This window comes from Gavialis gangeticus, unplaced genomic scaffold (genome assembly GCF_001723915.1).
Source record: "Gavialis gangeticus isolate Ggan-Ray unplaced genomic scaffold, GavGan_comp1, whole genome shotgun sequence".
In the NCBI taxonomy this organism is placed as follows: Eukaryota; Metazoa; Chordata; order Crocodylia; family Gavialidae; genus Gavialis; species Gavialis gangeticus.
The window spans coordinates 93,712,877-93,736,788 of record NW_017729033.1 but is presented as its reverse complement, the minus strand read 5'-3'; the positions used below and the strand labels follow the sequence as shown (position 1 = coordinate 93,736,788).

General features: G+C 39.8%; 1 protein-coding gene across 3 annotated transcripts in view; it reads left to right on the top strand.

The window, feature by feature from the left end:
* The window catches only part of SMARCAD1 (SWI/SNF-related, matrix-associated actin-dependent regulator of chromatin, subfamily a, containing DEAD/H box 1), a 100,510-nt gene extending 79,038 nt beyond the window's left edge, over positions 1-21,472 (top strand). For all 3 annotated transcript variants that reach the window (XM_019526316.1, XM_019526315.1, XM_019526317.1), the window contains 13 exons: positions 1,178-1,277; positions 3,198-3,257; positions 3,446-3,521; positions 6,245-6,380; positions 8,261-8,398; positions 8,704-8,799; positions 10,336-10,453; positions 10,691-10,812; positions 11,863-12,051; positions 13,407-13,525; positions 19,621-19,803; positions 20,264-20,373; positions 20,915-21,472. In XM_019526316.1, the coding sequence (XP_019381861.1) occupies positions 1,178-1,277; positions 3,198-3,257; positions 3,446-3,521; positions 6,245-6,380; positions 8,261-8,398; positions 8,704-8,799; positions 10,336-10,453; positions 10,691-10,812; positions 11,863-12,051; positions 13,407-13,525; positions 19,621-19,803; positions 20,264-20,373; positions 20,915-20,973 (1,506 nt within the window). In that variant the 3' untranslated portion in view covers positions 20,974-21,472. The remainder of the gene's footprint in view (positions 1-1,177; positions 1,278-3,197; positions 3,258-3,445; positions 3,522-6,244; positions 6,381-8,260; positions 8,399-8,703; positions 8,800-10,335; positions 10,454-10,690; positions 10,813-11,862; positions 12,052-13,406; positions 13,526-19,620; positions 19,804-20,263; positions 20,374-20,914) is intronic.
* The last annotated feature ends 2,440 nt before the right edge of the window (positions 21,473-23,912 follow it).

Below are 23,912 nucleotides of genomic sequence, written 5' to 3'. Positions count from 1 at the left end.
CTTAAGTCCCTGGTACTTAATGTCCAATGGCTAATTTAATTTATGTTCATATTCTCATTTAGTAAAAATGTTGGATATATTTCCTTTGAGCACAGGATCTGTGAAGTCAGACGGTGATTTTTCTATCCCTCCGCCCCCCCCCCCCGGAAAACAGTTGTCCTACCTGTGCTCTGGCATCTCTGTCCTTTTTTTTTTTTATGATGGTCATTCATGCTAGTGCATAGCGTTTGTCTAGTTTCATTTACCCACATGGTTAGGAGGGCATTAGGTACGTTGGATGCGTTGTACCACGTTCTGGGAGAGCCATGTGTGATCCATGGGTTCCACTGGTCTTGTATTTATTCTTAAAGTCCACTGCTGATGAATTAGCAACATGGAGGTGGGGCCTGGGAATATTTTTTTCCTTAAGTTCTGGTCCTTTTCAAGTATAGGCTGTAATGTGTTATCATTCTTACAGGTTCAAGTGTGGGATGGTTGGTGACAACAAAGGGTTAGTGGGTTTTTTCCCCTGCATTGTACTAGGTTACTGCAGATGGGTGACTCTTTCAAAGATATAATCTCTTTCTCTGCTGGACTGTCCTTGCTGGATAAAGGTAGTTTTCAGCTTGACAGGATGGCTTGTAGCCTTCAAAGGATTTACAAAACTCAATAGGCTAGGATTGCTATAAGAGGACGATTCTTATCTCATCTTTTCTAAAAAATGTTTTGTACTTGGAATCCTTCTTTTCTTTGACTAGCTCATAAACACGTCAATGTACTTCAGAGTGGTGGGCATATTGAGAGTTGCTCTACTTTCTAAATAATAGTATGACAAGGTTGCAGGTGTGGGAAGGCAAGTGGCAAGGCATAGATCTAAAAATAAAATAATAATCTAAATGGATAGTAATAAGAATAGTTAAAAAGGGGAATAATCTCTGATGTTGATTTAGGCTTAAAAGAAACAGGATTATAAAAATGATTTAAAGGTTATTCATACTAAGGTGAGTCGAGGAGGATTTGAATTTTGTAAAGCATAGTTGATAAAAACTTAAATTTGTTTTCATAACTCTTTCATCTGAAATATATATAAGCACTTGATAGTAACACCTCAGTCTACTTCTACGTTTTAAGATTAATATTTTCCTACTCACCTTGTGATTGCATTAATTATATTTAAATGGTGTACATTTTCTCCTAGGGTTTAGGAAAGACAATTCAAGCTATTGCATTCCTGGCATATCTCTACCAACAGGGTAATAAAGGTCCTCATTTGATTGTTGTGCCAGCTTCAACTTTAGGTAAGTTAAGGATTTCATGAGCAGATATAAAAAGATATCTAATTCACTTAGCTAAAGAATAAACCATCTAAGATTTACATAATAGAGCACCATTTTGCATCTGAATTAAAATGTAATTGTTATAGTTATGTTCAGGTCTCCATCAATTCATGTTTGAATAATTTAAACTGCATCTATAATTCATGCTGTTTTTATTTTGAAGATGCACTTGCATTGAAATTACAGGTATTAGATAGCTTTTTGCCTTTATATAGGTTATAAGAAGATTGTCACAAAAATATAGCCACAGAGTACAGTGTTACAGTGTTGGTGTTCATTCTAGTCTGCCTGACTTTTTAACTGGGGAAACTGTTTATCACAGCATTAGATTGATCTAATTCATGAGGTACTGCTCTTGCTTAGAGCTCAGTATTTGTTTTCCCTTAAAAATATCAGACACTTGTGGTGCAAAATCCCTTACAAACATCCTCGGACCCTGCAAATATGATGGGCGATAGGATTTTTTCAGTTTTTCAAATCCCAAATCTGAAGTACCAAAGGGGTTCTAGGATAAAAGGTACATTGGTATAGCTATTAGAAGAGAAATTGTACTAATAACTAGTTCTAACCAGAGTGGCCAGTTTTTTTTTGTTTTCATGTCTACTAAGTTGCTCACAACTTTCTTCCATAATATTAAGAACCTAAAATTCCTTTAATCACAAATTTTTTATGGAAGTTCACAACTCTTGTTTTGTCCTACCGTCAAAACAGTTCCTAGCTGTTGCTTAATTAGGAGCATTTACACTTTCCAAGTTGTAAATGATCTTTTACTGTAGACTTTTTTTCTTGCTTTTCTAAATATTTTAAACATTTTCTAGAATAAACTAAAAGTCATACTTTTTAAAAGGATGCCTTTTCCTCTACATTGAAAAGATGTACAGTAAATAGGGCTTCATGTTTTCACTTTTTTTAAAGTGAGTTTTATAGGCTGGAGAAGGTGGCAGACTGACAGCTCTGGAGATTATTACAGTCTTTAGCAAAAGAAATGGCACATTATGGACAGTGAAAGTTACCTATAGAGTTGTTTTGATTACATGCTTCAGTACTATTAGGAGAGGCTAGGGCAAATCGCTGCTTGTTGTGACCGAGTAATTGGTCTACATGCCCATTCAGTCCTTTGCCCTGGCTCTTATTCCAGCTAGAGAATGCCAGTTGTGATAATTGGTGTTTAGCATCTCTCCTTTTAAGAATGCTTTTAAGAAAGAGAGATCACCCCATGTATCACATCCTTCCAAATGGGTATCTGTTTGACTTAGTAAAATTGTCAGCTATCATGTATGATGGTTGACAGTTTCACTTATCTTCTGATGGATTTGAATATGCAATACTCCAGCACTTCTTTGCCAGTTCCCTGAGGCGTACTGTTTCGTGAAGAGGATTGCGTAAATAAAGGTCTCCAGGAAATAATCAACTTTGAAATGTCCATTTAACTAAGAAAGTATTACTAAAAAGTTGAAACTTTTTTTTTTTAACCTAACACTATTTTAGCAAAATCATCATCACAGTAATGATCAAAAGCAATTTGACACCTCTAAATGATCTGGTTTTTAAACAATAATGCTCCCTAACCCGTTTTTTTAGTGATGAACTGCTTTTGAAGCCACAAACTTGTATGCATGAGCATTCAATGAACATAGGAAATCTTCTGAAAAACAGCTCACTTTGTCAGCTGTTTTTTGACTGCAGAATTTGTAAATTTGGGGATTTCAAGTAGTAAGAAAGTTTTCTCAAACTCTTGCTTCAGTAGGATTTTATTTAGGTTTGCATTGTTAAGTGAATTGTCTGGTTAGTGCTGAAGAAAAGTAGGATGTTCTTTCTGACTGTGTGGAAGAGCCTAGTGCAGTATTTTAGATTGACAGTTTTCTAATGATCTCTGTATAGATAACTGGATAAGAGAAGTTAATCTGTGGTGTCCGGATCTTGGTGTCCTTTTTTATTATGGTAAGAATATTTTTAGTTTTCAGATTAAAGGCATAAAATGAATAATTAATTAATTTTTAGAATGTCATTATTTGGGCTGTGTGTTTTGCAGCATAATAAAACACAAATTACAGCCGAGCTTAACATGATTTAAATGCAGGTATTTCACTCGCAAAAAACTTTTAAGTGTATTCCTTTTGTTCTTGTAGGATCCCAGGAAGATCGGAAACATCTCAGAATTGACATTAATAATAAAGCTGTAGACTTTAACGTGATTGTGACCACGTAAGTCTTGCAGTTAAAAGAATATGATTAAGTTAAAGTTGAATTCTACTGACCTCTAGTGGTGTTAGACAGCTTGATCGTTCTTAGGAATGTAGAACTATTTAATTTTGCAAATTATTGCGTTAGGCCAACTTTGCAAGCTTGTGCAGTCTTCTAGGGTTCCTTTTATGATAGTAGTGTAAAAAAACACTGTGGTCTGTTTCTTTCATTGTAATATTGCTCAGCACACTTTGTTCAATATATTAGGAACTGTGTTTAGACCTACATAAGGAGTCTGATCCCCACATGTAACTCAAAAATAAAAAAAAGGGAAGGAGCGCATAACATTGACCATTGTAGTGGTGGTGGAATTGTCTGTCACTTGGTAATACAGCACATCATCTTTTGACTGACCAGCACAGGAAGAAATGCATGAGGAGAATTCCTTAAAAGGGAGTTGGCTAACAGGGAGTTCAGTGAGTAAAGCTATGCTTAGACACATACCTGGTGCTCTTGACCACTTCCCTATATATGTATGTACCTCTGTGTTCTGGGTTGCATCCTTTGATTCAAAACAAATTAAAATAAAAGGCCCACAGATTGCATTCCTCCTGAAATTTTTGTAATAACCAATAGCATTTTTTTGTGTGATACAGTGTGTCATGGGGCGGGGTCCTAGGAGCGGCCGTGATCTCTCCAGACGCCCCCTACTGTGCCAAGTCTGAGATAAAGCACCCTCGTTCTCGCCGGCCACATCTTTGATGTTAGGTATTTTATAAGGGAGGCTGCCATTTTGTCCCCTTCGACATGGTGCTCTGGTTTATCCTGTGCCCTGTTCTGTATTGACTGACTTGGTGCACCCCAGCCTTATGGGCTATGCGTGGCTCCTACCACCCCTGTACCACGCCCCGAGCCTCACAGATGTACCGGACGTTGTCTGATCAATTCTCACCTCAGCGCCCTCACGGGCGCCCCTTGGCTCGTCTTGCAATTGCCCGCCCCCTCACAGCTGCCCCCTGGCTTTTCCGCAATTGCCTGCACCCTCACGGGCGCTCCGTGGTTTGTCTCACTATCACCCATGCCCTCGCGGGCTCTCTGGCTTCTTTTGCAATGGCCTGCGCCCTCACGGATGCTCCCTGGCCTCTCTTTTCCTCACAGTTGCCGGCGCTCCCCATGGATGCTTCCTGGCCTTCCCTCGTGACCGTGACCGTGCCCGCACTGGGGCCTTCCCTCGTGACCGTGACCGTGCCCGCGCTGGGGCCTTCCCTCGTGACCGTGCCCGCACTGGGACTTCTCACAACTGGGGCTCAGGTGGCCGTAGCTGTGCCTGGCCCCAAAGTCCCCTCCTCAGGTCTAAAGTTCCTGTGGGGTTCAGGCAGCCTCGGCCTTACCTGGCCCCCAATCCTCTGCGCCCCTTCTCAGGGCTGGGGTCAGTGCACCCCTGAATGTTGTGCCCTCTCTGGCACCGGGGTCCCCACACTACCGTGGAGCCCCTATGAGGCCTCCTCCAACCCCTAATAGCCTCGCGCAGTCCTCCGGTGTAACAACAAACAACAAAAGCAATAACGCAAGCCAATCGGCTACAATTCAAAATTACGCCTCCTGGCTAAAATGTAAACTCTAAGCCACCTGGCTAATCATCATTCAACTCCCTACCAGGGCTTCCTCCACCCGGTATTAGCAAACAGAAACTGCTCAGGCCATCAGGCTTCTCTACTCTGCTTACTCCAGCAGAGCTCCTTGTTCCTCGGCTGCTAGCAGGGAACTGCCTCTCTGGCCTCAGCTTGGATCATTTATGTAGGTCAGGCCCTGCCCCCTTCCGGTCAGCTGACCAAACTGCGGTTGCCCTGGCAACCGGCAGCTGTACCCCTTTGTAGAAGCAGGGCACTGAAGTGCCCTGCGACACAGTGCATCAGAACATTTATTAGAAAAAATATGTGAACTCGCCAGATGGTTCTCTGGGTTGCCAGTAACAAGTTTCTGCTCAAACAAAAAGGCAGCTTTACCTTAAAGCTGCCAAAACCACAGGGTCCCAAGCCCTTGCACATACCCTTCAGGCATTCGTGGAAGCAGATACTAGAAACATGCCGAATGCAAATGGTGTAAAAAGCCAAAGCAAGTTTAACCCTTCCCTCTGTGCTATATAAGATAATGGTAATAGTAATAAATTCAACTATTGTAAAATTTAGGTAAGTGCGCTGGTAATCCATCTCTAACCATATACCTGTAATCCTAACAAAAATCTATTTTGTGGACAGTAATTTGAAAGCTGTTCATAACTTTCTCTCAAAAACAACTTTTTCTAAACCTTGTAGAGCTCTCAGAAGAACATGCCAAGTTTTAAAATCACAAGTTTTATCTCTAACAGTAGTCAACTATGACCTGTCGTTAAAAATGAGAGGAAGAAATAATGAACAAAGTAATCAGAATTCCTTGGTGAGAGAAGTGTTTTCATCTTCACTGAATTCCAGTGTCAGTAGGGTTTTAGTCAGATTATTCCTGTGTATTACTTTTATAAAGTTTATTCTATACTTAAAAGTGTATATGAAGAATTTCAGCTTCCTTGTACATATGCTGCAACTGTTTGTCAACATCAGATTGTGGATATTTTTAAAAGTATTTTTTATTTGGGACATTCTTCAATGTATTTGGATGGCTGTCATGTTTTTGGAGCTTGTAGTTAGACTTCTGTTAATACAGGGTAAACTACAATGTTAACGTTATATGATGTGTTCTTCTGACAGGTATAATTGCGCAATTAGCAGTTCAGATGACCGAAGTCTATTTCGTCGGTTGAAACTTAACTATGCAATATTCGATGAAGGCCACATGTTAAAGAACATGGGTTCTGTACGTTACCAGCACCTTATGACAATTAATGTAAGATAGGTTTTAAAATACTATTCCTTCCCACCTCCCCCATGTTCCCTTGTTGTAGCCCATACTGCCTTCATACACACCAAGTAATAAACTTATAGAAAGATATTCCATGAAATAAAGGAAAAAGACTGCGTGTAAATGCATGCCAGAATGGGGCTACAACTGCTTTCTACTTTAGGAGCTACAAATAGAGACTCAGTAGTAAATACAAAGCATCTTCTTAGTACTGTATCCCAAATATACTTAAATTTTAGAATACTAAACAGGTCCCCCCCACCCCAACTATTGTTCTCATATAAATTACCAAAGCTGTAGTTAGAGAAGAGATTCTGGCAAAATAACGGGGCAGTGAGAGAGAGACATTAAGGGTTAAGGATGTTAGTAAGCTGTTTGAAGGAAGGTCATAGTCCAAAGTAGGTGTTGGAACAAAATAAATGAGCTTTCAAACACTATTTTTCAATGAATGTTGCTTTTGAGAGAATGTATAGTTCTGCTTTAGTTCTTGTACAGAGCTTGCTATAGTACAGTTTTCCCTTGCTTTATGCTGTACACGTATTCCTGGAAAACAGTGCATAACTGTTCCCCCTTGCATAGGGGGAACCCACTTTACAATGTAACAAATAGGGATATGTTCCAAGACCTTGACTGTACTGATCCCCAGGCCCATTTCTGTCACTTTAGAAGACAGTTTTGGTACTTGCCAGCAGCAGATAGTATGCACAACAAGCACAGGGTGGTGGTGAATGTTACCATAATGGGGATAGCAACTACAGAAACACGTGTTGCAGACAACAAGCGAGGAGCACAGATCCACACAGGAAACTATATTTTGGTGTACGTCACTCGCACAGCGCACCGCACTTTTCAGCTGACTGTGGGTTTCTACCACAGCGATTGCATAAGAGTGAATTTACCTTGCATATAACAAATTTTGGGTATAAAAAGGATCATCGCATAAGAGTGAATTTGCACATACTGAACCTGTATAAAGCAAGGAAAACCTGTACTTTGCCATCTACATATTCAGCTCGATAAAGAGATAAATATCTGAATTCAAGTAGACAAGAATTTTGTTGAAGTAGGCAAATCTTGTTGCAGATGGAAATGTAGACTATAAGTAAACTCTTATTCCAAATTCATTTTGTAGTTACATAGACAACCAAACAGTTGAATAGTAAAAACTTCTATGTCCTCTCAGTATGGTCTAGACTAGATCTGTGGTTTCCAGGAAACAAAGTTTGACCTGAACACAAGAAAAGACTTCTAAAGTCACCAAATGCCTAACTCTATTCAGAAATACTGTATCTACTCGACTTCCAAATGGAAGGGTTTTTTTCCCCATTTAACATTGGGGAACATGAGATGACAGGGAGAGCCCCTCATCTTGGAATCAAGTATGAGATGGCAGGGGAAAAGGCAGTTGCTGCGGCTCCAGCTGAGACCTTGACCCTAGCTTGAGACTGAGCCACAGCTGCTGGCTAACCTCTCAGTGTCTCTCCACCCCATCTCCCTCCTCCCCCTCAGCCTTGGGACCCTTGCCTCCCCTACCCCTGCAACCTCTGTCCCCTTTGCTTGCTACCTCTCCCCACTGAGCTCTTGCCCCATTCCGCAGTGCTTACCCTTGCTTCCACACTGGCAAGCTCCATCCCTACTCCAGCTGGCGGCATGGAGGACAGCCCCAGCTTGGCCCCCTTGCAGCAGATGTTTAACATACTATAAAAGTTTGGGAGAGAAAAATGAAAATGTATTTATTTTCTTGTGTGGTTTCTTTGCATAAATTGTGCTTCTGAAGTTGGATATATTAATTTCTTCACTGTTAATTTTAATTTAATTTTAATTGTGTTTTTTATTTTGCTTTTTTTCTGTGGTGGATGAAATAGGCAATGAATCGTCTGCTACTAACAGGAACTCCAGTTCAAAATAATCTACTGGAATTAATGTCTCTCTTGAATTTTGTTATGCCACATATGTTCAGTAGCAGCACAAGTGAAATCCGGAGGATGTTTTCTTCAAAAACAGTAAGTACAGTGATAGGCTTACGGTAAAAATATTTTTGCAATAGAATTTTTCCTGTTTAATTTTTATGGAAACTACTATAGTCACAAAAATATTCATAGTCACGTAAAAGTAAACATGATATAACAATTGGACTACAAACATATTATAATAGGATGTCCTGGAACTTTATAGCTTTTACTTATCCCAAAAAGGGCATATTTTCTCTTGAGTGATTGTCTCTCAAATTAGAGCTCCTTAACCACAATTATTAGATTAGAGAATTTCTATAAAAACAAACTGACTTTCTTTGCATTATTTTTTTTAGAAAACTGCAGAAGAACAAAGTATATATGAAAAGGAGAGGATTGCACATGCAAAGCAGATAATAAAACCATTTATCTTAAGAAGAGTAAAAGATGAAGTAAGCATGCACTTATAGCTATAGTAACATATACAAAATTATTTTCATGCAAGAAGTTGAGAATATTTTTGAAGGCTCTCAGGTGACAGAAGAAATTAGTTTTAAGTAATTTTACAATGATATGAGACTTTTTATGAGGAGTGGAAGGACCTTCTGGAACACTTACATAACATTTTCTAGGATCCCTCTTCCCACTACTTTACTCTATAACCAGTCAGTCCACTTTTACTTTTTGACTAGAAATCTGTGACTTTCTCCCCCACTTCCTACCCACCTCTGTCAGGCATCAGTTACTTTTCTCAGGTCTTCTCCCACTCTTCTTATGCACAGGTTGCTGCCACTACTAATCTCTGTGCTTTGGCTTCCCTTACTTTCTGCTTTTGATTACAGCACTGTGAATTATCCATCTGGTGTGAATGGCCTCCCTGAGAAATGGTGGGTGCTACTTAGCAGAAAAGTAAATGAGTAGCTGTACTTATCACACATTTCTGTTTTGCTTTTTTTCAAAAAAGTAAGACAATGTGCTACATATAGACAAAGCCACAAACGTGGATTTAAAATATCTACATCCTCAAGGTTCAATTTCTAAAAAGCTAAAGGCTATTTGAAGGCTTGTCTGTTGCATGTGAAATTTGCTTCACTGTCCCCTTCTTCTACTTAAGAGAAGGGGTGGGCAAAGTCCAGCCCGCAGGTTAGATATGGCCAGCAGGAGATTCCATTTTGCAGCAGCCCCTGCCCACATGGCTGAGGCTGATCTCCGTGGAAACCCCGAATGCAGCTACACTGTGATAGCATAAGGCTGGGGTTGCCATAGAAACTGACCCCAGCTGGTCCAGAGTATGCACTCTGTGGATTGCGGCTCTGCCCTGGTCCTGGCCAAGCTGCCCCCACTGCAAGATCCCAGTGGCTCTGGAGCAGCCCCCTGCCCTGCCCTGTACCATGCCAGCATGGCTGTGGCCAGTCTCCATGGCAACCCCAAGCTTGCTATCAAAGCGCAGCTGGGGTTTTCATGGAGACTGCCCCAGCCATGCACATAGGGGCTGCTGGGAAATGGAGTCCGGCTGGTGGCCAGATCTGTCATGTTGCCCACCCCTGACTTGAAGGTTTCCCTGCATGTATAAACAGGGTAATTTCAACCATGTTAGCATTCTAACCTATAGAAATCAGATCTATAGCTTATTTTCTTTCTTTCTATAACGTTGATGATGATACTTCCATACTACTTGGTGTGACTGGTTACAGTTAAGCCATACGTAGAAATTTGTCTTAGAAGTAGCAAAGTGGTTTCCAAGTAGTCCATATGTTTCTTTTTAATTTTGAAGTCCCCAGACAGTTTTACTGAACTGAATTACTGGAACCTTAGCCAAAACCACTTGTGCTGTTATTATTGGAAAGACTTGTTTACTTTTATTGGGCTCTGTATCAGGCCCCAAGTAGTTGAACAAAATTGTTGGAGCTCACCTTGTGAGTAATACAGTATATTAGACCTCTAATTAATAATAACTTTTACTCAGTGTAACTTTTGTATCTTATCAGGTTCTTAAACAGCTGCCTCCCAAAAGAGATCTTATTGAGTTGTGTGCAATGTCAGAGAAACAAGAACAGCTCTACTATGACCTCTTGAACAAGATAAAGAAATCTATTGACAGCGAGGGTATGTGAAGGCCGATTTTGTTTTTATTTCTTTTTTTACTAGGTATGTTGCAGTTGTGCCAAATACTACTTGTACATTTATTTTAAAATAATGTCCAAATTAGTTTTGATACAATTTTGCAGGTTCTAGTAGTAATTAATAGATGAAATGCTGAAATCTGATTGGCTTTAATTAAATCTAAAGATTAGTACACATGCATCATGCTGCATTTCAGTATTGTCCTGTTTTTGGTCACAGAGAAGAACTCGGACACAGGCAATGTCATGATGCAACTAAGAAAAATGGCTAACCATCCTCTGTTACACCGTCAATACTACACGGATGATAAACTTAGGATTATGTCAACTCTTATGCTCAAGGTAAGATACTACAATTCACACGTGCTGTGGCTCCTTGAGTAAGGAAGTTTTAATTTCTTGATTGAAGAAAATACGTACTTGAATAAACTTTTTTTCCTGGTTGTCAGTAATTAGTGTTCTAATTGTATGGTAAGTATTTTTAAATAAAACTTTGAAATAACCCATGAGAGAAGCCTTTCCTGGAAAGAAATGCTTCTAGCTCTTTTTTTTTCATCCTCTTCAATTTGTTTTTTCTAGTTGAGTCCTCATATCTAGAAAGCAGTGGAATCTGCTAGCATATTTCTTGAGGGACTAAGGAGGCTAGTAGACTCTGGGAAAGTCAAGCAGGGAAGACATAAATAGCTGAATTATTCAAAGCCAAGTTCAGGGAAAAAAAGTATTGTGAAATGTTATGGTTTAGGTATCAAGTCTTTTAAAGCAAAAAATAAAATACAGAACTATTATGGAAACAGTATGTATTTTAATAAAAAATACAACTACAACCAGGGTTCAACGCCCACTCCTTTATAAACCCTATGCAAGGAGCCTAACAAGTGTGGGACAGGAGACTAATGGGAGTGTGAAAAACCATACCTAGTGATAAAAGGGATAAGGTTTTCTTTTCTTCCTGTCTGACCCTGACAACCCTCCGCCCACGCTACATCCTATGATGGGTGTTCCCAGTTTCCTACCATCTGCCCAAGAATCAAACTCCTTATTAAGAAATATCATCAGGGAAAGAGGTCCAGTATGGGAGTAAAAGGTCCCAAGGCTTGATGGAGAGTGGCTGGGAGCTGTTGTGGTAAAATGACTCTTGGTAATTCTCCGTAGTTGAAGTTTCTCTAGATCCTAAAACCACAGAGGGTACTGATATTCTGATACTTCCCATAAACAGAAGTTGTACTGATGATCTGCCTGCTTTAAACAAAGCCTTAGAATTCACAGTATTTGTTCTCTGAAGAAATTTTTGGATGCACTTTTATCTTCATGTTCTTGCTATGTATTGAGACAGGTGGAATATACCTTCAGCGTGTAATACATTTTAGGTTTGGGGTTTTATCTTCTTTTTAGGAACCCACACATTGTGATGCTAATCCTGACCTCATCTTTGAAGATATGACAGTGATGACAGATTTTGAGCTTCACTTGCTTTGTAAACAATATGCCAATGTCAGTGACTTCAAGCTAGAGATGGACCAGATTTTGGACTCTGGAAAATTTAGAACTCTAGAACATATTCTCTCTGATCTTAAAGAAAAGGTGTGTAGTAAAAGAATATTCTGTCTTGATTGTATTGCCCTATTCACAGCTTTGCTTACCAGCTGACAGATTGAATTCCTATTAAGCAGCAGCATCTACCATCTAAGTATTTTGTTTCTGTATGGGATATTACAGTCCAACTTGCTGCAAAATCATATTTAATTTATATAATAGTACCAGTATGTATGTTGCATGTGCAATGCTGGATAGGTGAGAGTAGTATGTATTCCAATGACTGGATGTTTAGATTTGCTAGGCATCCACTGCCAGCAGTAAAAACTAAATGCCTTGTTGCCTTTATCACTGTGGTAGTAGATGATACTAAATCATACAGTGCATCTTAAGCCATGCTAATATTCAGTTTTAAAATTCACAAGACATTTTATAAAATACTTATAGAATATTTATCTTTGATCAACAGTTTAGCTCAGGGGTTGGCAACCTGCAGTCCACAGGCTGAATCTAACCTGCAGAGGGATTGGATCTGGCCTGCTAAGGTCCAAGCTGGTCCACATTTTACTAAAGGTACAACAGATCTCCCCAGCTGGTTGATCCAGTCTGTGCTTTGCCACTTTTGCCAATTGCCTTCATTTGTTTCAGCAAGCTGCCTGCAGTCTATGTGGAAGGTTGCCCTTCCTCCATATAGCATCTGTTCACTGTTGCTGAAGGGCCAGAAAGGAATGGTGGCCTGTGGCACCAGCTGGGTCTAGGTTGCAAGGTGCCAGGGTTGTATTGGCAGAAGGCTGCTGACCCCTGCTTTAGCTGCTTAGTACAAGGGCAACAATATTACTTTTTTTAATTATGAATCCAAATTCATAATTTTAGCAGTAACTCCTCTACAAGTGAGGTGAGGTGAAATAAGTATGTTAGAGTCCCCACTGATGTGCTAGGCAACATATAGAAAACCTACAGAAGACCTATCCCTAATGTGAAATACATGTCCAAAATGAAGTGCTTGACTAATCAAAATGTAACATGCATTAATAATTGGCAAGGAAGATCATAGGTTGGGAAGTCAAGATTAAGGTATTGACTAAGGTTAGACACAGGCACATTAGTCTCACAGCAGACAGCAGGCTCTCAGCCACATGGAGTGGAGATTGAGTTCAAAATCAGTCTATTTTACTAAAAGCATTGTTTTTGTTTTTTCTGTTTGCATATGAAATTAACATCTCTTGCTTTTTTATGCATTTAAAGGCTGAAACAGGTAGATTATAGTAATTTACGTTTTCAGTGCCTGAAGTTAGTTAATCTAAACATCTAAAAATTTTAGAAAGAAATGCACGATCATTTTTGTGTTAATAAATGTTAATGTCTTGTCTAACTGGCTTGGGTTTGTTTGTTTTTATTTCCAGGGTGATAGAGTTGTTTTGTTCAGCCAGTTTACTATGATGCTAGACATCTTAGAAGTTCTTCTGAAACAGCAGCAGCATAGATATATTAGGCTGGATGGAAAAACACAGATTTCTGAAAGGTCAGTAACATCTATACTTGCAGAAAAGGAAAGAAAATACAAATATACATGCTCCCTATAAACATTTTTCCTACAGTTAGTTGAAGTCCCCTTTTAAGTGTCTTGTATGAGGTTCTTGGAAATTGAAATGATGTATTCCTAGCTAGGACTCTGTTTGCAGCTATTTTTTTGGTGTGTCCCTAGGAAAAAAAGGCACATGATGCCAGATGGGAGGTTATTTTTAGAAAAATCAGTAGAGTGTCTTAACCTCAGATCTTGTTTCCAGAAAGTACTGCTGATGCTTCCAAACCAGCTTAATACTTCAGGAGCTAAAATGTCTTTTGGCTGTAAGACTGTGTGTGTGCGTGTGTGTGTTTTTTTTCTTCTTCCCCTGCCTCTACCTCCACCTTGAGAAATCCTGCAAGTTCTCTTGACTCCATCCAGTGTGTCTGCTGTCCAAGGTTCGTAGGAACAGAGGACTCCAGATGAGGCTTTGGGTACCAATCACTTTGTATGGATATTAACAGAAAAGGCTTAGAAAATTGTCATGCCTCCAATTGCCTTTGTCTGTTTTGTTGAATGTTGAATCTTTTGAAAACTGTGGAGTAGAGCTCTCTCACTTGGGTAATCTGTACTTACTTTAGTGATTAACTTTTTGCTTCTTTGGTAATAGCAGAATTGCTACTGTATTTCAGAATATTCTGAACCTTGTCCTGGTTAAAAATCTTTATCAGTTAAGACTTCTGCACTGGTAGTGTTGGCATCATTATCCCTTCTTACTGCTTGTAAGATTTGACCATCAGTTTAGAATGAGTCCTCTTTGCTCATTGTCTCTTTTATTGGTCATATTGAAATCTTAGCCAATAATGGAGGTACGAAAAAATGAAAATCCCCTTATATTAAGTAACATTACCGGAGTACTAACTTTACTTTAGCTCTGCAGTCCTTTCCCTCACCCTTGCTTTGGAAAGCTTTTCTTCATCTGCATATTCAGCTTCTGTTGATACGCGAGTCCCTTCTGTGGATTCCCCTGGACTGACTCCTGAGGCACACCAGGGAAGGACACTATCTTGTTATAGAGCTGCTTTCCAAATAGGTGTTCCCCACCTATTTTGACAGCTGTATGCCCTTTTTATGTGCAGTGCAATGTTGGCTCTATTGGCTGCATGAAATACCTTATTACTAGGCTTGACAGAATTTAATTTTTATTTTTAAATAATTTTGATGGATAAAAAGTTTTTTATTTTTAAGCATCTCTTTTGATTTTTATTGATTTTTAAATTAAATTGACATAAGGATCTTCTAGATGGCAAAAAAAAGCAATTAAAAAGCTAAGAAAACACAAAAACTTTTATGCTTTCTCACTGGAGTCTTTCTCCACATACCAGCCTCACCAGTAGGCTGCTTAGCCTCTTATTACAGTCTCTCTTGGTTTCTCTACAGTTGAGTTGTCCCACTCAGGCATCAGGATCTCCCCAGCCTCTGCTTTGCATGCCTTCCTTCATGGCTGCTGGTTCCAATCTGGCTTAAATATTCTTTCCCCCTCCCATTCCTTCCCCCCGCTTTGGTAGGGGTTTAGGTAGCCTGTTGTCTCCCTCCAGCCCACTTTCAAGCACCTATGAAGAAGCAGCTAATTGCTTAATTGACATGAGCAGTCTGCTGTTTTCCTCCTTAAAGAGACCTGCCCTCTATACTCTCATCTGCAACTCTTTTCTGTTCTTCCACCCTCTTCAGTTATTAATGATGGAAATATTTTTTTTTTTTGGTCTGTGAGTATGAGCTGAAATTAATGTTTATTGATGTTTTACAGATTAAAAAAATTGAATCCTGCCAAGCCTATGTATTACTAATGCCTTTATCTGTTTAGTCTAAGTAGTCAAACCTTCTTAATAAATTCTTTCAAAGGGAGGCAAACTATCCCATTAAGATGCCCTTAAAGTCTGTCAACAGAATAATACTACAGGGAGGAGCATCTTCTTGAAGAGGAAGAGGCTCAGCATGTTCCTCTAGCCTTATAATCTCTATCGCAGTCCTCTACAGTAATCATTTTAAAGCCTTTTGGGATCTCCTGTCATTCCTTTAAGGTCATCTGAAGGTTCCCCTGATGACTCAAGCAAGCAAACAAAACAATCCTGTAGATTTTTTTGATATCCTGTGATGCAAGGCACTGAATCACCTGCCTGTATGCCTATAAGTGATGTTGATCTTGAACTTGCATGCAGTTTGTAGCAAAATATGGTATCTTCTGGAATTTCAAAATAAATAGACTGCAGGTACCTAGTCAAGTGAAGGGTTTGAGTTCTTTATTCGCTTGGTCCGTACTTCTGTGGTTGTCATGGTGGCCCATAAAAACAGCAGATGTCTGGCCATGCTAGGTCTTTGTCCAGAGGCAAGAAACCCAAGAAGATTAACCTTATCGTATTGAAGATTTAATTCTCAGACATTAGCAAAGACTTACCTGCAAAAGATTCTCAGAATTTATGTTGTGTCTTCTTCGATGGACAGATTTATGAAGTCTGCCATGGAAATCTTTTTCAAGGAGTGGTTAGGCTCATGTGATAGAACCCAAATTAAGTTGTGATATGCATCTCTTCTCTCCATGGAAGGTTAGTGAGCCCAAGCAGAGTCCCAATAGCGCACACACACATTCTAGAGCTTTGGGCTGTTCACCTAGCTTTTTGCTCCCAACAGATAATGCAATAATCATGCACTAAAAAAATGCAAGGAGCAAGATCATCCTGGAAGTGATACATGAGTGGTCTGTTTTGTATCACCTTAGTAACTCTGTATGCACTATGTTCTGAGAACGGTTATTTCCACTTATGTGAAAGCGCTCTTTCACACATGAATGAGAAGCTACTTGATACTAGTGCATGTATTCTAGAAATGGAGAAGTTACTTTGTACACCTTTTCGCTACCAGTCTTGAATGGGAAGGAACCTAGTGTTTTGCTCGGGAAACAAAAATGTCCCAGGTCTTTCACAGATTAATTTGATTCAGTTTAGGAAGGAATAGTCTGTCTTCACCCTACCCTTATCACTGTTAGGTTCCTGGAGAAGGCCCAGATGGTAATAACTCCAGCTTAAATATGTCACTAGTATTCTGATCTGATGCTCCTCACAAGCAGACCACCACATATCACATGACTTTCAGATTATCCAAACACTTCTTACGTGTGGCGTCTGGGATTGCAGCTGGACCTGTGTCAACATAAAGGTTATCTGGCTAAGCCCCTTTGGGAAGAGCTGGACAAGTGGCCTTCGTTCAGAGCATAAGGTTTCTAAATAGGAAAATGTAGGGACACTAAATGAAAATATTTCTGCTCGTAATCGGCCTTTAAATTCTTTAGTTCCAAATATTGGATTATGTTATTGTCTTCTGAAGTCCTCTGAACTTCTTCACTTGGCTTCTCCACATCAGCATACTGTTTACTCACAGAAGGTGACTTTGGTTTGTGGGTCCCCCTCTTTCCCACTCCACTTGAAGAATCTGATGTTAAGGAACATATTTCATACATTTCCACCACATAGAACTGCTTACTACCTGGGACTTGAAGGTACTACTTTGGACTCTCCATTTGAACAAACATTGAAGTGTCACTGTATAGGGTGTGAAATACTTTGAGACTTGACTTTCCAGGTAGTACGTCTTTAAGGGTATAATTATGCTCAGTTCTTATGTCTGAAGTTAACCAAAATGTCTTTGGAGACACAAACCAATGTTTACATAGTGTATCTTTTTTTCTTTGACTGTCATGACTCCTGAGGAGGCTGAATGCCACATAATGGATGTTTTTAGAGCTATGTCCTACCTATCTGGGACACAGTAATTTAATGTATCAGTTAAGACTGTGTGACTTAAGTCAAAGGGGCAACTCCCTAAATAGGTGACAGGAAACATTAAAGCAGCCCATTCCTTAAATTATTCTTCCGTATTCCATTAGGGTTGTATCAGTATCTATAGTTTGTTGTAGGGGAACGTATATTTCCAAAACCTCTAGGGCAGCTATTTGCAATTGATATGATCAAACTCCAATTTTTTATTTCTGACAGATTCTAGATCAGAGGACTAGTTTCACAGACCTGGCTCCAGTTATTACTTAAATAATACTCCTATTTTCCTTCTCCTTGAGGCAGCTGCTAATCAGGCAGGTAGATTGTATATAAAGCAGGAGCTACAATTCTATACTCAGACTTCATAGATTTCATAGATGTCTAGGGTCAGAAGGGACCTGGTAGATCATCGAGTCTGACCCCTTGCTCCAGGCAGGAAAGAGCTCTGGGGTTAACTAACCAGAGCCAGATCTGTCTAATCTCTTCTAGAACACCTCCAGGGTAGGGGGAAGGTGCTTTCTTGGAAGCCTACTTGCATAATAGTGGATGCTAAAAGATTTCCCTCTCATGTATGAGATACATGCCTGCAGTGGGATTTGTATGGGCATGAGCATCTCAAATTCCAGCACCAGTAAGGGTGATTAGCTCCTGTTTACATCACCATCTCTGTCTTCATGTAGACAGTTCAACATATAAGACTGGATCCTGGGGTGGAATTTAATGGATAGCTTGGTAAATTATAGTAATGTGTACAGCAAAAGCTCCGTTATCCGGCACCCATTAGAAATGGGGGGTGCTGGATAACCAAATGTGCGAGTTATCTGAGAGGCATCTTTGCCTGGTTGGGCAAAGATGTCCTTCCTGCCATGTCTGGCACATCCACATCTCAGATTAACCATGCTGCCACTCCCCTGGCATTGGTGTGTTGGGGGAAAGGGAGGGGGCTCCACACAGGCTGCTGTACCCTGTGCAGACTGCTTTCCACTGGGCTGTGGGATTCGACAAAATTGGAAGTCCCACTTCCGGTTTCCCTTTTGCTGCGTCAACTGGCATGCCATTTAATAGAGCATGCTAGTTAATGCGGCTTGGATCTGTATTAATAACTTTAATGTAGACTATTAAACTAGAAAACATTTTACACAGGCTAGAAAATCAACTTCAAAGACTAAATTAAATTTATGTAATTTATGAATTATGTGCAAATTGCATAAATTTAGTCCATTAATAACAATCTGTTATCAGTTGTACTTTTAATTATTTCAAATGCACTTGAAATAATATGAATGACCTAGTGGCAGTGCTTATTGACAGCACTGATATCAATATTACTGTTTAATCTAGTCATGTGTCACTTATGGAAGGACTTTATTATTATTTTAAAATAAACTGAAGTATCTTGTTCTGTTTTTCTTAAAAAGAACACCAACCTTTTAATTAAGTATTGAATATCATCTCTTGGGTTTCTCGCTATAAGTTAAAATCCTTTTTCCTCCTATCTAAAATTTCTCCACTCCCATCCCCATGGTCTCTTCGATTAAAATACGCATTCTTTCTGTTGACAGACATATGAATCTGGGGTTCGTTTTCATTTATTCCTTCTCCCTTCATGTCAGGCTATAAATACTTCCTGTGACCTTCCTCCGTGACACTGATACAGCTTGCTATCTCTCTGTCCATACAAATAAGATTCTTGGTTATCAAACAAAGATGGTAATCATGTCTTGTCTTGGCTGCTGCAGTCACTTCCATTCTTGTCCTCCTGGTACTTGCAGTTCATACAAAATGCAGCCATCTGCCCCTGTGCTGCCACTTTGTCCAGTATGATACATTCTGTTTTCTTATTTCTACCTGTTAGACCCTCCTCAGTTCTGTCCCTCTTCCCTGTCTGCCATCATGGCCACAAACATCATTCTCTTCCCTTTCCCACTGATGCCAAGCAGTGCCCTCATTTGCCTCTTTCTGTCTTTTCCATGCACTCTGCAGTACTGTCTTTCGTACATAGAATGTCTTTTCAGAGTTTTCATGGTGACTATCCTGTCCTCATTCAAGGCTTTCTTCTTTGCACCCTCTTGAGCCAGCTAGTAAGAGCTCAGGTCAGAGATGGAGAGGTACTGGTGTTAAACACCAGACAAAAACAGAAGAGGGTGGTAGTGGTGGAGGGAGTGAAAAGTTGTTAGTACTCTCCCCTAACTGCATCACTTCTAAGTCAGATTTTTCTTTGTCTGCAAAATAGCAATATTATTTTTTCCCAAGGCTTGATAGTTAAATTCTCTAATTTTTCAGGATACATCTAATAGATGAGTTCAATACGGATATGGGTATATTTGTTTTCCTGCTCTCAACCAAAGCTGGTGGCCTTGGAATAAATTTGACCTCAGCAAATGTTGTCATTCTTCACGACATTGACTGCAACCCTTACAATGACAAGCAAGCAGAGGATCGATGTCACAGAGTAGGTCAGACCAGGTAAGTTTGGACTTACTGTTATTCTGTTAAAAGCAAGTGGCTGGTATTGGATACTGTACAAGGTATTACCTGAAAACCAAGGTTTTGAATCTTCAAGGCATTTTCACATACCAAATCTTAGTTGGACCATTCAGTATTTTAAATGTAGCACATATCCCTGGCAAAGCTGAAGTCATGCTTCCGTTCTGCTGTTTAGAATTTTCTCATTAACTTTTGGTTTACAACATAGTATATTTAGTACCTAGTTTTGTTTTGGACCAGATGTGATCAGGTTAAGCTATGCTGGAGTGTGGTTGGGGGAGGGGAAGAGACTTTTCCCATGTATTCTAACCAGAAATGTTCATTTGTGAACATGAACCCTTCAAAAATAAATTACATATCCTGTTAACGCCATGTTGTCCTTTTATAGTTCTTAAAAGTGTCATTGTGTGCTGTCAACTTTATTCTCTTGTGATTTTAGAGAAGTACAAGTCATAAAGCTAATCAGTAAAGGGACTATAGAGGAATCCATGCTCAAAATCAGTCAGCAGAAATTGAAGCTAGAACAAGATATGACAGCAGCAGATTTGGGTAAGTCTTTTTTGCGCATAATAGTACATTTCATACTTCACACTTTGTTCTGTGGTCTGTTTCACCTTCTTACAGTGATAGTTTACTCTGACTAGTTAGTCCTTGATTCAGATTTCTTCCACTTTCCAGCCTAGCTTCCTGTTGAATTTCTGCAGTGCACTTGTATAAAATAGAAACTGGTATAAAAATTCCAAAAGCCTTATTGTGCAGGTTATGTTTAGGGTCAGTTTTCCCACTCCCCTCACCTCCCTCTTTTTCCCCAGTTTTACTTGAAGTTACTGCAGAATTCAGTACTGGATAACTAAAGAATAGAAGTTGAGCTTTAAAAATTAGCTTGCTTCAGAGTATGTTGCAGTGGGGGGTGATTAATAATAATTGTATGGGAAAAATGTGCCTGATGTTCTGAATGGTAGAAGAGCTATAGTGAGATCCACTCAAGGGAGAGTAGCGTGAGTTAGCTAGCCTTAACTGCATGGATGAATGTAGCTGTTTTGTGTGAAATGTTTTAATGCAGCACTAATGTTTTCTTTTTACTCTGCAGGAGAAGGGAACATTCCAGCAGATATAGCCACTTTATTAAAAGCTTCACTAGGTCTCTAAAATGTAAATAAATTGTAGATCTTATTTAGGTGAAAAAAGCTATGATACACATCCAAGAACTTTTACATTACTGATGACATGAGTTTTATGGACATTTTTAACTTTTTTGTAATTTCTTTATTGTATTTCTCATGGTATTGAGGATTTTTAAGTGATAGAATTCTCCAGATGCTTGACAACAAAAAATATGTAAATGCCATAAGTTGTAGTGCATAAAATGCAGTTAATTCTTATTTGAAAAAAGTTTTCAAAATGGGGACCCTAGTTAGTGACCATTTTAACAGATCAGCTAATGTTTAAGATTGTCAGTATTTTTGTAATTATTTCTACCTCCAAATATATATAACTGTCTGTTTCACTGGATTATATGTGTAGATTTTTTTACATGTGCCTTATTTGACAATGTTCATGTCGGTTTCTGCTTGTTTTGTTTTATTGGATGTACTGTACTGTTTTTGTATCAACTTGTTCAAATAAAATTGCATAGATTAACAATGGATTTTTTGGTTTGTTGGGTTTTTTCTATTGAGAACAAAATCAAAAGTACAAAGCAGCAGTTATCATTTAGTAAGTCTTTTAATTGCAAGTCATTTTTATAAAAATTGATTGATGCTAGTGTTGCTTTTTTACTATGCTGGAAGCATTAATATAAAGGTTAGTTTCTTGCCTTATAGAACATTATTGAAGATCCAGTCCTACGAAGACATTTTTCATCATGAAATATTTTCATGTTTGTAAATAAAGTTTGAAGGGAATCTGAACTCAGGTCTCCATCCTCCCAACTTAGAGAAGTCCTGCTTTGGGTGCTGAAGTAAGAAGGCACCTATGCTGTATCTGAAGAGAGGGCTTTTGATCTTATGATTTAATAAAAATTGAGCTTCAAGTTCCTAAGGAGAAATGCTGACTCTGAACTCAGGAGCATTTTCCCTTCCTGTGTGAAAGATCTGTGCAAGTTTGAATAGACATGAGATTGAGAGATCGCAGCATCAGGGAACTCCGCCCTCTGGCACGTTACAGTTATTTTCTGATTGTACTCAGCTGATTTATGGTGCCATAAAATGGCAAACCAGCCACCAAGTTATTCCACAGAAAATGTGGAGCATCTTTTTGCATTGTCTGTATGGCACCATAAATTGAATAAGTAGCACCCCCATGCCAGTGCATCAGTTGATTGTCACCATTGGCATGGGGACAGGGGTTGGCCTCGGGACTGGGCATACCATGGTCCTGATTTTAAAAAAACCAACCTGCTTCTGGGAGAGTGGGTTGCAGGGGCAGCAGGTTGAAAGTATTTTTGGGGTGGGGGGCATGATGTTAGCAGCTCTGGCTATTGGGAAACCTGGCAACTCCTGAGACCAGCAACCTTTCTTGCCTTCCTCTACAGCTTCCATGGGGGCTATAGGGCAAGGCACTTAAAATACTAGGTTGTGGAGAGTCAGGATGAACATACTGTTTTAGATGATCTGGGACATGGGTACCCTAGGATAGGGGAAGAGGGTTCCCCGATTCCAGGTTCCTGGTCATCTGGGACTTCTAAAAGCCAACAGGTGCACCTGGGCTATCTTGGGGAGGGCCAACAATCAGCTGGCTGTCGCACTTAGCCCTAGTATCCCCTGCCCTGGAACCTGCAGAGGCCCTGGGGCAGCGCTGCGTCCAGGACGGAGCCTACCCTTGTCCAATCTGCAGAATTGGCCTGGGGGTCAACAGTAGTGCAATTAGGACTGGAGGAATCTTATGCCACATTCCAAACATTGTGCCTCCCAGCATGTGTTTTGAAATGGAGGGATTTTGTGCTACAATCCCAGTCTCACCTTTTTTTTAATGTCAATTAGGAGTCTCGGAGTTAGATTTGAGTTCTGTTTTCCATTCTGCCCATTTTTTATGAACTATAAACTACATGGCGGCCTGTGTGTGCCTCATGCAGAATAAGGAGATTGTGCATCTTTGTGAAGTGCTTTAACAGTCTTTATACAAGTTGAGCAATGATAATCAGAGGTTGATGTTTTTGTTTGGAGTTTATTATTGGGTTCAATGGGCAAGTTGGGTGTCTTGGGACAATTTCAGTTTATCTGTTCTGGTTCTCTTAACATCTGTCCCTCCTGTGGGTAGGGAGCGGGGGGTGCTGCTTTTACCTTTCTTTTGCTGACTTCTGGCAGCTCCATTCTCCTATTCATAAGCACAGCCCATGGTGGTTTTTTTGCTTGTATTGTAATAATTTCTTTTGGTGCCATTTACTCATGACCAGATAATCTGGGGTGTTGCCCATCCACCCAGCCAACCCTGCTGGGCTGGCCTGTGTCAACACTACCTTCCCCCACAATCCCCCCGCCACCACCTATAACAGCTCACCAGAGCTCCTTCAGTGGCCCCCCAGTCCAAATAATTGCCCACCTTTGGCTTAGGTAATCTGAAGAATAGGTGGAGTGGAGAACCAATAAAAATGGGAACAACCCCAAGCTCCAAAACAACCCCAGACTAGAGAAACTGAGGTTGCAGTAATCATGTTGTTTTGTATTTCTGTATTTCTTGTGCTGTCTACAGTAAAGTCTTAGACCTTTGAACCCCATCTGCTTCATTGTCAGTGGAACTCGGGGGAAAGGCATAAATAACTAATAAGGACATGAGGAGGGAGGGTGCTGATCCTGGGAGTCTAAGGGACTTGGATTGAAGTCCCACTTCTGGAAGTGGAAATCAAACCATTATATTTGAAAAGTAGGCAAGGAACACCAAATAAAAGTAGGTTTTTAGATACAGACCTATCTATCTTGTATAACTTTTACCTTTTTCCTCCTATTATCTATCTGAACTGGTACCCTTTAGCTTGAGATTCTGATATAAAGTATTGTCAAAATCATGTATTATCTATTAAATGTACTTAGTCCCACTCCATTCCACCCCCATGTGCATATGCACACGTGTACCTGCACATACCTACCATT